The following is a 12,218-nucleotide window of genomic DNA, read 5'->3' on the forward strand; positions in this document are numbered from 1 at the left end:
AAACCCTAACTTTGAGGATGCAAAAAAAGCAAGTGTACTTCTTTGGATCTCTTTTATCCATTATGGCATTCTATACATTTCCAGTTAATGCATTTCATATGCTTAAGTAATTTTGCATTTAACAAAGGGAAATATAAGAATCATGTTGCAGGAATGACACTGTTCATTCCTGCAACAAGGATCCACGTCCGTATCTTAAGGATACGGAGTCGTATCCTGATTTTGGTCTGACTTTTTTTTTTTAAGCGTGGGATCCACACTTAATTTGTGTGTGCAGGAAAGTGCTCTAGTTATGTCACATGACAAAAAGCGAACCCTTTAACAAAATATAAATTAAGAGGTTATACTAATTGGCAACCTCTTTTTTTGCCTTACATTATAATCATTTTTGTTATTATTAAATTAAAATTAAATCAACAGTTCTCATTTGATACTATTTTGTAACCATTAATTTATTTTTGATCAAACAATAACAAAAATAATTATAAAAGATGGTAAGCTAAAAGAGAAATATAAATATATATATTTTTTTTTTTTTTTATATCAATATAAGACCGTCGATCATGCATCAAAACCAACAAGTCCTAGACATTTGTATAATTTGTAGCTATTAACCATAATTTTGTCTATAACAATTTTTGTCAAAGTCATGTTGTATGATCACACACTTCTGCACTCCATGCCATCTCTTTTCTTCATCTTTCGTGGACAAAAATTGAAAAAAAGAAAAAAAAAAAAAAAGGAACTATTTAGATCCACATGGGATGGGATCCAAATACATTAAATCATAAATGGATACTGTTGCATCTCAGTGCACATCACGCAAGATGAGATGGATATCGACAGTGGTAACCTATACATTTTCTTCAAAAAGTTTTATACTAAGCAGATTATTTACTGTCTCTTTGCCAATGTCTTCCTCAAGCCTTTTATAATCTTTGAAAACCAAATCATGTTCATAACCGATAGCACCAATGGCACAACAATTACTAATATTTGCCCAAAGGTGTGCATCTGTTCAACCTGTTGAATAATTGAACAACGCTATGAGATCCTTAAGTTTACCGTCTACACTTTGTCTGACCAGAAATAACAAAAAAAATGAGCCAATAGCTAGATTCCCATACAACAATATTAAAGTATATATACAACCATGTTAAAAGAAGAGAGTTTGCATCTGTATCAAAAATAGTTGTCCAATAAGGTGTCAATTGTTCTAAATTTGTTGGACCAAATTACCAATTTGGCCTCATTTATGTATGTACATGTTGTCCATAGACACAATACACTACCATACTAAATATTGATCCTTGCACCCCAACAACCCTCCTGCTCCCCACATGATAAGCATAAATTACAATTTTAGTTGATAATGAGAAACAGATGTCTAGAAAATGATCTTGAAGGCCAAGTTATCATGAAGGACAATATGCAAACATATTTTAAATTTTACAAGGCCAAAAATTGAATGTCAAGATCCGCTACCTATAAAGCACCACACAGCGAATTTCAAATTAACTGTGCCAATAATTATTACCTGATCAAAGTGCAAGTAGACATGGTAAAACATGTAAATGAACAGAAGTATTCTGGCAACCTGCGGATAGACCATTTTGTTTGACAAGTCCGATAAGGCAAGAATGAGAATCATATGCATTCAACATAATAAGATATCTCACAAGAAGGATTTTGCAGGAAAAAAAAAATGACAAATATTCCAAATTGCAAGAATTTGACCCACCAGCCAAGCAATGAATATTACTACCCCATTGATGAGATAAGCTTTAGACCTTTTCATTCCTGCTGCATCAAGATACCTTCACAAACACCAATAATATGCACATTAACAAAGTAAAACATGACATGACATATTAGAATGCAACTACAAGAGCAAGATTACCATCTCAAATTAATCCCTGGAGTAGTTGTCTCAGAGATCAGGACCATGTACGTGTAAAGCTGTCCTTCCCCACTTAACATCGAATATGCTACTGCTACTAAAGAAAACAGATGATGAATCACCTGAACCAATGTTAATATGAAGTCAGGTTAAATCCCGACCATAATCATCTCCAGCTGGGTTCCTATCAAGTGAAATACCTTAAAATTTGAATAAGAGAGTTCAACTTAACAAGACAAGTTGGTGTATGTAAACTATGCAAGTTATAAAGAGAATATCCATCCTTACATACTCATATCCACCAAGAGAAGGAAAAAACCAAAATATCATCGCAAAATCAGCGATGAAGTAACCAACAGAAACCTGTCACAATAAATATCAAACATAAGAAATAAAGACTTCACCCAATAAAAGAAAGTGTTGCAGGCCACATATTGGGCTGTTGAATGTATCAGGACAACGAACGTCATAACAATTCCAAAAGTTGATTTGAATCATTACAAGTAAAAAATAGGAAAAAATTACTCAAAAAGGAAATGCTAGCAGAAGATATGGACACCAAGAAAATGATAAGAGCGATTAAGTCGAAATGTGGCTAGCACACTTCGTCAATTGCAAAAAAGAATATGGAAAAGATAGCATTGTATATTAGTAACACGATATATCTTTGAGGTATCAACAGTACTCTTAAATCTAGTCTCCAAAAAAATGTGTGTGTGTGGGGGGGGGGAGGGTATCTTGAAGGCTTCTTATACAAGGGTTATCATAACCTCAACGAATCATTAACTTCCATTAGATCCAAACCATCCAATCTATTACAAAGCAATGCGATTTGTCGTTAATTAACCTGAACTATAACCTGTGCACCATAGACATGAAGGAGAATGCAAAAGACACAACATCTAAAGACCACAGAAGTTGCAACCAATGGAAATGGTTTCATGTGCTTAAAAGGCATTCTTTGAACTTGTTCATTGAATGCCAGATAGAAAATGTTACAAGAGGATTCAGAATTTCATTCAATCTTTGTACTAGTTAACAATCCCAATCCCCAACACAGGAAGTGTTTGAGAAGGCCTATCTACTATTGCAAGTCCCAATCCCCAAATAAATAAAAACTTAAGTAATCAAAACATACCATTCCTGCCACCATTCTTAACTAGTTGTACTTTAATCTAACCAGTGGACATCTCTGGAAAAGTTTCTGAACACTATCTACAAAAACTGTTCTTGATCCTTGTTTCAGTGATGCAACAGGCTTTTTTTTTTCTAGTTTTGCATGTTCAGATGCCCTGCTCAGCTCTTAAAATCATTTCTTCATCATCTCATTGTGTCATTCTTCTGTTTCTTCTCTCAGCCTGTCATTTTATAGTATTTGAAGCTCTACTCCATCAAGTTAAACATCAAAGTCTTCAACACCATTGATAAATTTCCATGGGAAAAAAATGGTGATCAAGGTGATGCTAATTATATGTAAGCCTGCTTGTCATATAGACTACTCTATCTCCTCATTTCATTTGTTCATAACATAACTACAAGACATTTTTGTTTATAATACAATCACATACATTTAAGAGACAATCCACCATTAATCTTAAGAGATCCTGCCTTATAGGTAGTGCATATTTCTCTTTTACAATCAGCTATATTTGACATAAACTTCACAAGTCAAATTTCTTTTCTTTCTCTTTTTTAGGGATAAAACAGAAGACTAGATCTGGTTTTCACTTTACTAATTTTTAACCTAGAAACCCAGGACCAAAAACAAAATATCTTGCCATAATGTACTCCAATACTTATGCATAAGATAATCACCTGAAATGAACTGATACTTATAAAAACAAATACATTAAATATCTGAATGCATCTTTTACTATCACAAGCTCTGGATCTTGCGTTTGAATAAGAAACTATTCAACCCCATATAAGATATAACAAATGACAATAAAGGCCCAATAGGTTTATCTCAGACTCAGATACCAGAATAGTAATGGCAGTAGCTCAGAAAGGATAAGAAAAGATAAACAATAAGAAGCAATCCGGATCATTCTTACCCCTAGTGCAAATGTCGACAATGAAGAGCTTCTAACTGTAACAGGTTCGGTAGACTGGTTGTCAGAAAATAGATTTGAGCAAAACACGAAGTACAATGACATAATTGTTATGAAAATGCCATGAATAGTTGATATAGCACTGCACAAAGAATAAAAGTCCATAAACATCTTATATCAAGAGCAACAATAGAAGAGATTTTTATTCATGGGAACATTCATCACCGATTATTCCACTCAATTCGTTGGATTTTTGAGAAGCTGGAATAGATCTTAAAGTAATTAGTACCAATAAGCTGAGTGAGTTCATAGACCTGAAACACAGGCAAGGCTATAGTTAAAATGGTTGAAATATATGAAAAATATCTCATAAGATGATTGTATGTCAGAGGAATTTGGAGTATCATAGATTATCTCTTAGATTGGATTCCATGTATCTATGTATTTAATGATTTGTTTTATTATTTAATTAAGACTAGGAATCTTCTATTAATATAAATAGAGCTAAGTGCTTTGTCTTTTGTATCACATCATAACACATCCTTCATATCAAATCAATATTAATTTCAGATTATTAGTCTGTATTCTCTCTTTTCTTCCTTCCCTACCAAAATCCCTATAATTTCAACAAAGATAACGAAATGATGGTAACTAAAAATCTCACAAGTAGCATACTTTGAGGAAATAGAATGACAGCATACTAAAACATAAAATACCATCTTGCAAGCAAAAATTCCACCAATAACAGAAGTATATGGAAGCAGAGAGTCTGCTAGTATATATTCCTTCACGAACATATTAGCCTGGTTCTGGTAAGATTTGAATGTCATAATTTCTTTAGACGCCAACATTGCAACACTACCCTTTGCTAGAGAAGTCTCTTAAAGATTGTATGTGCTTTTCTGCTTTCCACCTCCAGTCACCTATTATGTGAACAACTCAGATCGAAGGCAGGATATTAAAAAATTTAAAGCCAAAAAGAAAAATCATAACATGGCTCATCTTTAAAAATGATTAATGATTTTAAGGATAAAAATAACCAATAAAAATAACCACCATTAAAGTTATATTTATTCAGGGGAAAAGGCAATTGAAAAATTCATTTAACAACTATATGTCTGTAGTGTACCAAATTAAAAAAAAATTGTTTTTTTGGGGAGGAAAGACATCAGCAAAGAAAAAGTAGGATAAGGGTATCCTTGTTATAGAAAACAACATAGAATATCATAACATAAAAAAAAAAAAAAAAAAAAAAAAAAAAAAAAAAAGGTATTAATATCAAATAGCTTTTAAATATCTCTCAGCCTGCTTAACGAGGTGATTCCCAAATAGATACCACCTCATGCACATCAAATAGAAGCCAAAGCAACCCTAAACGGGTAAGAACATCCCATTGAAATTCCAAGATTCGGTTATAATCAAAGACATAACACGTTTTCTCATCGATCCTGCAAAAAAATCTGAATAATCAACAACAAACACTCCAAGCTCTATGTGTGTACATAACAAATTTTCACCAAAAAAAAAAAATTTAAAAATATATTCCGATTTCCAAACATAGCTGCTCAGCAATGTGAAGATAAGTTTAACCAAAAACAAAGGGCTCGAATTTTCACAACAACACACCATTTATGATTCAATAAATCAAGAAAACAAAATGCAAGAAAATAGACTCACCTAAATTTCCTAATCAACATAAATTGATTCCTTGCTGGGCATTTTCAATGCATTCAGATAGGAATCGCGATCTTAGGCGACGTCGTTTTGCAAGACATTCTGAAAACACTAGAAGGATGAAGATGATGATGATGAATAATAGATTCTTAAATTCAGAAACCCAAAAAAATATGGTTATATAACTGCCAACCGCTATTTTTCTTCTCTCTTTTTTTGTTTTTATTTTTATTACTTTTTTTTTTTCATGTAATAGAGTAATAATAACGCATTTAATGCTTCTTGTTGTTGATTCAAAATCAAGAAATAATTTAATACTTTTTGCCAAGCCATGATAAATATAATAATTGCATTTTACTAATTTAAGAGTAAAATGACATTTACCGAATGGTATTGGCTAATTACACCATTCGGGTAAGACGTAAGAGCTTTATTTCATTGTGCAATATATATTGCAATGTTATTTATGACGATAATGTTGAGCAAGGATGAGAAAAGGGTAATTTCACCATTTTCGTTGAGAAAGTTTCTGAAAAAGGGAATTTCTTGTGGGAGGAATATGGGTGGACAAAGAGGAAACCTTGCCGTTTCAAAGTGGAAAAACAAAAAATACGTGATTCCTACGTTTCAACCCCACACAACAAACAAGGTGTAAGTTTTCATCTTATTTATTTTTATTTTTGTAGTAAAATAAGGTAATCTAAACATTAATACTAAGATAAAGTTATATTTACAAAAATTTTGTTTATAAACTCTTACAAATTATACTATGTGTGATCAGTAAGATACTCTTGAATGAAGTCTGATCGGTCAGACATAATGTACTTTGTTAATTTATAAAAAAAAAATTTGTCAATATAACAATTCTCTGATATTAAATATTCTTAAGAAAGCGCTTTATGTTAAATCAGATTTTCATAATTAAGAGCTTTCTTTGTACTAAAAAATTAATATTGAAAAAGTGTTCTCCAGTCATTCACAGAAGCAAGTTTTAGTGTAACATACATGTTTTCTTTCTTAACCTGATCATTGTCTTTTATGGTGACAAACTAAAATTTACAAGATTACAAAAATTATTGATTATTATCAGAGTTAGAATTTAATCTTAATTAGTTATTAGTGTAAAAAAAAAGTTATACTATCATATAATTATATGTTAGGGAAAATATACTCTCATGTTATTAGAGAGTGTTTTTCTCTCCTACACATTACATCGATTTCTGTGTTGCTTTTTTTTCTTTTTTTTATAAGTGAGTAGGTCCCACACATGATTGTCTCTATAGCATGAGAGGACTTCTCTTCTATTGCATGAAATTAATAAAGTCCTATATGTTATCACATAAAAACAATCTTTTAAGTCCCCAAATAGTTATTTTTATAATTAAATTCTTTTATTAATTAAAAAAACATAATTGAATACTAGTATATATAAACATGGATTAACATTTCTCCTGTAATAGGAGATAAAAATATCTCTTGCAACTCCAAGATGACTCGTTTTAGGATTTAGGAGGAAAATGCAGGATATTTTAATAAAATTCATGATGTAAGAGAAAAGTAAAATTTTCAAAACACATATATATTTTTTCTTAAACTCGAAAACGATGTCGCTTTTGAGTGGTATGAGATATTTTATCTTGTCACAGGAGAAATATTTTTTCCATATAAAAAAAATTACAAAGATATATAAGAAAATATTAAGAGAAAATTCTCTAATATAATATTATGATATGAAAATGTATTTGTCAAAATAGAAATTATTAATATTATATAATTTTTATTACTCAATGCTATTATAGAAGTGAAAATTGGTAGCTCAATTGTTGGGAAAGATAATGGATAACAATTATCAGTTCCTAAATGTCGTAGATAATCATAAAAAGTTGTATGCGTATAGAACATAAAAGCTCTTTTTAAAGTATAAGAAGCTATATTTAGTCGGTGATTTTGCCTTGTCACGTTGTAGTGGAGCAAATGTATTGAGCGCAATAAATGTGTACCGTTCAGCTCTGTGAGCCCACTATGTACCCTTGAGGGTAATGTTATTATATGGATTACACCACTAGCTGAGGTAAAGACCAGGCTAGAAGGTATAGTTTCAAAAGGTAGCAAGTTGATATCAATGGCAGATAAATAACAAGAGAATGACTTGGAAGTAAATGGGCATAACAACAGTACATAAAAGATATCTAGTGGTGTGCCCCCTAAGGGCTATTTATAAGGAAGATGATGCGGGTTGGTGAGGTGGGGGTCAACCCTTCTTGGGGTGCACACCCATGATGGCAGTGTTAGGCGTGGTTGGCGCTGCCACAATGGCAGTGCTGTAACCACTGCACCCGGCGATGTCAGCGCTGAACAAAGGGGCAGGTTCCTTTGCAGTGCTTATGGCGACTGCCTTTAGCGGTTAATGTCCCGAAGTGGGACATTTTGGTGTATCTCTTGGACGTGCTGCAGTCTTGGAGATCGTGAGGGTCTACATCAGCCCTAAGGGCTGACGCGGAACAAGGCTGGGGGTTGGGCTTGAGTAACTGGGCCAGCTGAGGGTTGGGCCTGAGTAATTGGGCCACTCCAGTACTTGGGCCATCCAGAACAGGAGCCCCCCAGCTTGGTAGCAACCGTGGGATGGTGCCAAGTTAAAGACTTTGGTCGTTCTTGTCAGGGCGGTATGCGTCCTTCGAGAGGGAGTTACCGACGCTCTATGGGGCGTCCTTCAAGAGGGAAATGACTACAAAGCCTCGTATCGCCGTGGCGCTACGAACCCGAACCTGGTTATAAGCATAAGTTGGCGCCTTGGTAGATAGGATTTGGCGACGCATTGTTTGGCGATGTGAAACGCTTGAGCATGGGCGATTGCTTTTGGTGATAGCTGTAATAAGGTCATTGATGACGGGGATTGGTAGGTGACGGAACTGAAAGGCTGCCTCTTAAAGACACTTTAGAGAGGCTTTTCGGTTTCCGAAGAGCCGTAATGATGAGTTATCCCATCATTACTGTTTATTGCAGGCATCCAAGCGTCATAGGGTTCGACGCATTAATGCTCCGCGACTGGTGACTTGTCCCTTTGAAGTGACCATTTTGCCCCCTCTCCTTAACCGCTCATCACACGTTGAGCATGTCATCGTACGGTTAAGTGAGGAGGACTTACACGTGTCCGTGTGAAACCTCTCTCTTTCTTTACACGTGTCTGTGTGAGACTTCTCTCTTCTCCCCCTTTTTATAAAAGGGGGGGAACCCCTTTGTTGGAGCTCTTTCTTACGCGAACCTACACTCTTACGCTTTGGTCAAAGCCCTTGTTCCCTATCCTCAGTTCGGTGTGATATTGTCGGTCTTCTTTCTCTCCTTTTCTGCGATTCTCAGGTATAGTCCTTCTTCTCTTGTCGTTTCTATTCTCATTTCTGGTTGTCTTCTACTTTCTTTTCTGCTGTATCAATGGTTAGGTTTACAGAACCTATCCCAGGCCTCATACTCCCTGAATTAGAAGTAGAAATCAAGGAAGAGGAGTTTGACGAGGCCTTTGAGGCATTGGGAATAGTGCGGTGGGGCCAGCGATGCGAGAGTATCTTGCTAGTTGCGCCCCAAGTCGTCCCTTAGTTCCTGGGGTTGAGAGGTTTCCCCACGGGAAAGTACCCGAACTTCTGGGTTTTAGCGAAAAGGAGATTCAAAATCTCCTTCCCGAGAGAGCTTTAGGGCTTGTCCTCCCGTATGCTGGTGAGGCGTCATGTTCACTTCCCCGTAGTGGGCGCCGCAGAGGGCGCCACGATTTAGTTGGTGAGAAAAACTCCAGATCTGGTGGGCGTTCGCCTGCCGCCTCGAGGAGGCAGAAAGTCACTTCACGTCGTCGCGTTGTACGGCGTTATGATCTTGGAACTGGGCGGTTAATTCGACCTGTATCCAACATTAATCGCCTGCGTCAAAATCGTCCTTTGGAGTATTATTTCCACCCTCGCCCTTCTTCAGTTGCCCTTCGCTCCTCTCATGGTCTAATTCCCTCCATTCCCCAATCTTTCCATCGTCGTAAGTATGATGAGTCCACAGAGAACCGTTTGGGTAGATATCACCCGGAGGATGGTCGCCTTACAAGGAATGGCGTGTGGCACGCCATTTTTGAGGACATAGGGCTTTATAACATACCTCCTGCATGGTTGCCTTCTAACCTGAGCTATTTAGATTTTTATTCAAGCTCATCAGATACCTCGGATTCTGATGGTGAGTTAACTGTTTAATTCTTCTTTTTTCCTTTTCGTTGTGCTTGGCGTGGGGGGAGTTGGAGGTGGCGGGGGTGTTGATAGGGTGGGTCGGACTATCTTGTTTCCTTTGCAATGGTCTTCCTGGCGTCAGTGAAGTTTAGAGGATTGACTGTGTGTTTTTCGCTCCTAGGTAGGACTTACAAGGATTTTCCAAACTTATGGCGACTGTTCAGTCGGACGATGGTCTCGGGGCGCGGGATTGGGTTGACTCGGTAGTGGCCTCAACTTCTTCAAGCTATTCTGACAAGAGCATCTTACGCAGTCACTATAAAGGAGAGCCTAGCTTTAGCATAACTGAAAATGGCGCAATGGAGGCGAAGTGGCAACTCATCGCGGTCGGCGCTGATCGTCGAGTTTGTGACGCGCCTCTTGTGGAGCAGCAATCACGGTGGCAGTTTATGGTGTACAAAACGCATTTTTCTGATCAGAAGGTGAGGTTTCCGTTATCCGAGTTCGAGATGGGGGTGCTATCTCACTTACAGGTCGCGCCTTCACAACTGCATCCCAACGCTTGGGCGTTTGTCAGAGTTTTTGAGGGTATATGCAAGTATTTCGATATGGCCTACTCTGTACGATCATTCTTCTAATGTTTCCAAGTGTCGCCATCCAAAAAGATGAAGCTTGGTTGGGTTTCTTTGAAGGCGGGCAATGCGATTGGATCAATATTTGCCCAGTACGCCAACTCTTATAAGAATTGGACGCGTACCTTCTTTTGGATTGAACCAGTACTAGGCGAGGGCGAGTTCCCTTTCTTTGTTGATCCGTCGAGTGGGGAGTGTCGGTTTCCCCTATACTGGACTAGGGCTCACTACGAAACGTCGGCCGGTCAGTACTCGTTTGCTCTAGGGGTCCTGTCTCCTGGGGAGGTAAAGGCGATCAGTTGGTTTCTGGAAGTAAAGGGGGGTCTTGACAGGTGGCCCACGAAGCAAGTGTTGTGCCATAGAGGTGTGGTGGCGTTCAATTTTTTATTTATTTATTTGTGGCGATTATTCTGTCTCTTCTTGTGTTTACCCTTTCTTGTGTTTGTACTGACTCGTATCTTTATTGTTTGTAGTTGGAAACATGGCAACCGATGCATTGAAGCTTGCGCGTGATGCGGCAGCTAAAGTGAGGGCCAAGCAAGGCTTAGCGCCTCAGACTCAGACCATTCTTCCTTCAAAGAGGAAAAGCTTGGACAAGGGTAAAGCCATAGAGGTCCGCCCTAAAAAGAAGAAAGTTCGGTCTGCTGCTGACATCCCTGCTGGTGAACTTGAGAAACGGGCTAACCGCCCTATTATTAGAGATCCCCCTGGCGTGACTGGTAACTCTTCTGCAAGTGAATGAACACTTGGTTCTGGGTTACAAGGTGCGACAACGAGCTTAACACCTCCAAGATCTTCCTAGGCGAGGCGCACTGAGCCTTTTGGGGGCGGTCTGACCCGGGATGGTGCTTCTGAAGGCGATCCGGCAATTAACAACACTTCGGGCGATGGAGGAGGTGGCCACCCTGTTGAGCCGTCTGAGGCTCTAGGTTCACCTCCTCTTCCTGAAATTCTTATGAGCAGGGCGCTCAGATTGTCGGAGAGGGACCTTGTCCACGGCTTCCCCAACATCAGGCGTCCCAAGATGGTAATGTCTTCGCGTTTTGTCCGTCAGCAATACATGGACTGCACACAAGTGATAACTGGTCGTCTCCTAGGCAAACAGGAGATTACCCTGGATTTTGAGAAAAGATGTTCCCACCAAGAGGATCATATTGTTGACTTGGGACGGCAGGTGAATAGCTTGACCGCTGACGTAGGGCGCCTTGGCAAAGAAGTTGCTGACGGGAAAGCTTCTTCAAAATCTCTGATGGCGCAATTAAAAACGGCAGAGGACGCAGTGAAACTATTAACCGCCGATAAAAATAACCTGAGTCTGTCAGTGGAGAATTTGAAAAAGGAAAAAGAGACTCTTTCAGCAGAGCGAGACCGCCTATCATCAGATTTATTTTCCGCTCATGGGAGCCTTCACGCCAGGGATGACGACTATAAGAAGGTTGTTGAGCAGGTGGGGAAGCTGGAGGAGGCTCTAGTCGATCTGATGTACGATTCTTTCAACAACGCCCTCAAACAGGTTGCCGTGAGGTATCCTGGTGCTGATTTGACTGGCCTGGATCCGTCTTATGATGTAGAGGATGGCCAGATTGTAGAGCGCATTGAAGGTGATGGTGTGAAGGTGATTGAAACGTCGCCAGAGACTGATGACGATGAAAGGGCTCGCGACGTGCTTCCTATGACTGATACGGACAATGATCATACACGAGATGGTGATGGGCGTGTTACGTCAGGCGATCCTGCTGTTCGTGGCGGTAGTGCTGATAATGTG

The 12,218-nt window shown here is 38.1% G+C and overlaps 1 protein-coding gene across 1 annotated transcript; it reads right to left on the reverse strand.

The window, feature by feature from the left end:
• Positions 1 to 648: 648 nt before the first annotated feature.
• Positions 649 to 5,769, reverse strand: LOC133290242 (uncharacterized). The gene is made up of 9 exons (XM_061488310.1): positions 5,629 to 5,769; positions 4,668 to 4,874; positions 4,177 to 4,265; positions 3,955 to 4,093; positions 2,189 to 2,263; positions 1,901 to 2,022; positions 1,742 to 1,817; positions 1,538 to 1,597; positions 649 to 1,023 (listed from the first exon to the last, which is right to left on the reverse strand). The coding sequence occupies exons 2-9, from the start codon at positions 4,800 to 4,802 to the stop codon at positions 895 to 897; spliced, it is 825 nt and encodes a 274-aa protein (XP_061344294.1). The 5' UTR covers positions 4,803 to 4,874; positions 5,629 to 5,769; the 3' UTR covers positions 649 to 894.
• Positions 5,770 to 12,218: the final 6,449 nt, after the last annotated feature.

The sequence above is a fragment of the Gastrolobium bilobum genome, unplaced genomic scaffold (genome assembly GCF_033153095.1).
Source record: "Gastrolobium bilobum isolate Gb01-03AN ecotype WA unplaced genomic scaffold, APGP_CSIRO_Gbil_v1 utg42409, whole genome shotgun sequence".
In the NCBI taxonomy this organism is placed as follows: domain Eukaryota; kingdom Viridiplantae; phylum Streptophyta; class Magnoliopsida; order Fabales; family Fabaceae; genus Gastrolobium; species Gastrolobium bilobum.

Bases quoted from the DNA above. Each gene is read 5' to 3' on its own strand.
- LOC133290242 (XM_061488310.1), bottom strand. From the start codon at position 4,802: ATGTTGGCGTCTAAAGAAATTATGACATTCAAATCTTACCAGAACCAG. The intron at 2,264-3,954 runs GTAAGAATGATC...TTATTGTGACAG, and splicing joins TGTCGACATTTGCACTAGGG to GTTTCTGTTGGTTACTTCAT. The intron at 2,023-2,188 runs GTAAGGATGGAT...ACATTGGTTCAG, and splicing joins CTCTTGGTGGATATGAGTAT to GTGATTCATCATCTGTTTTC.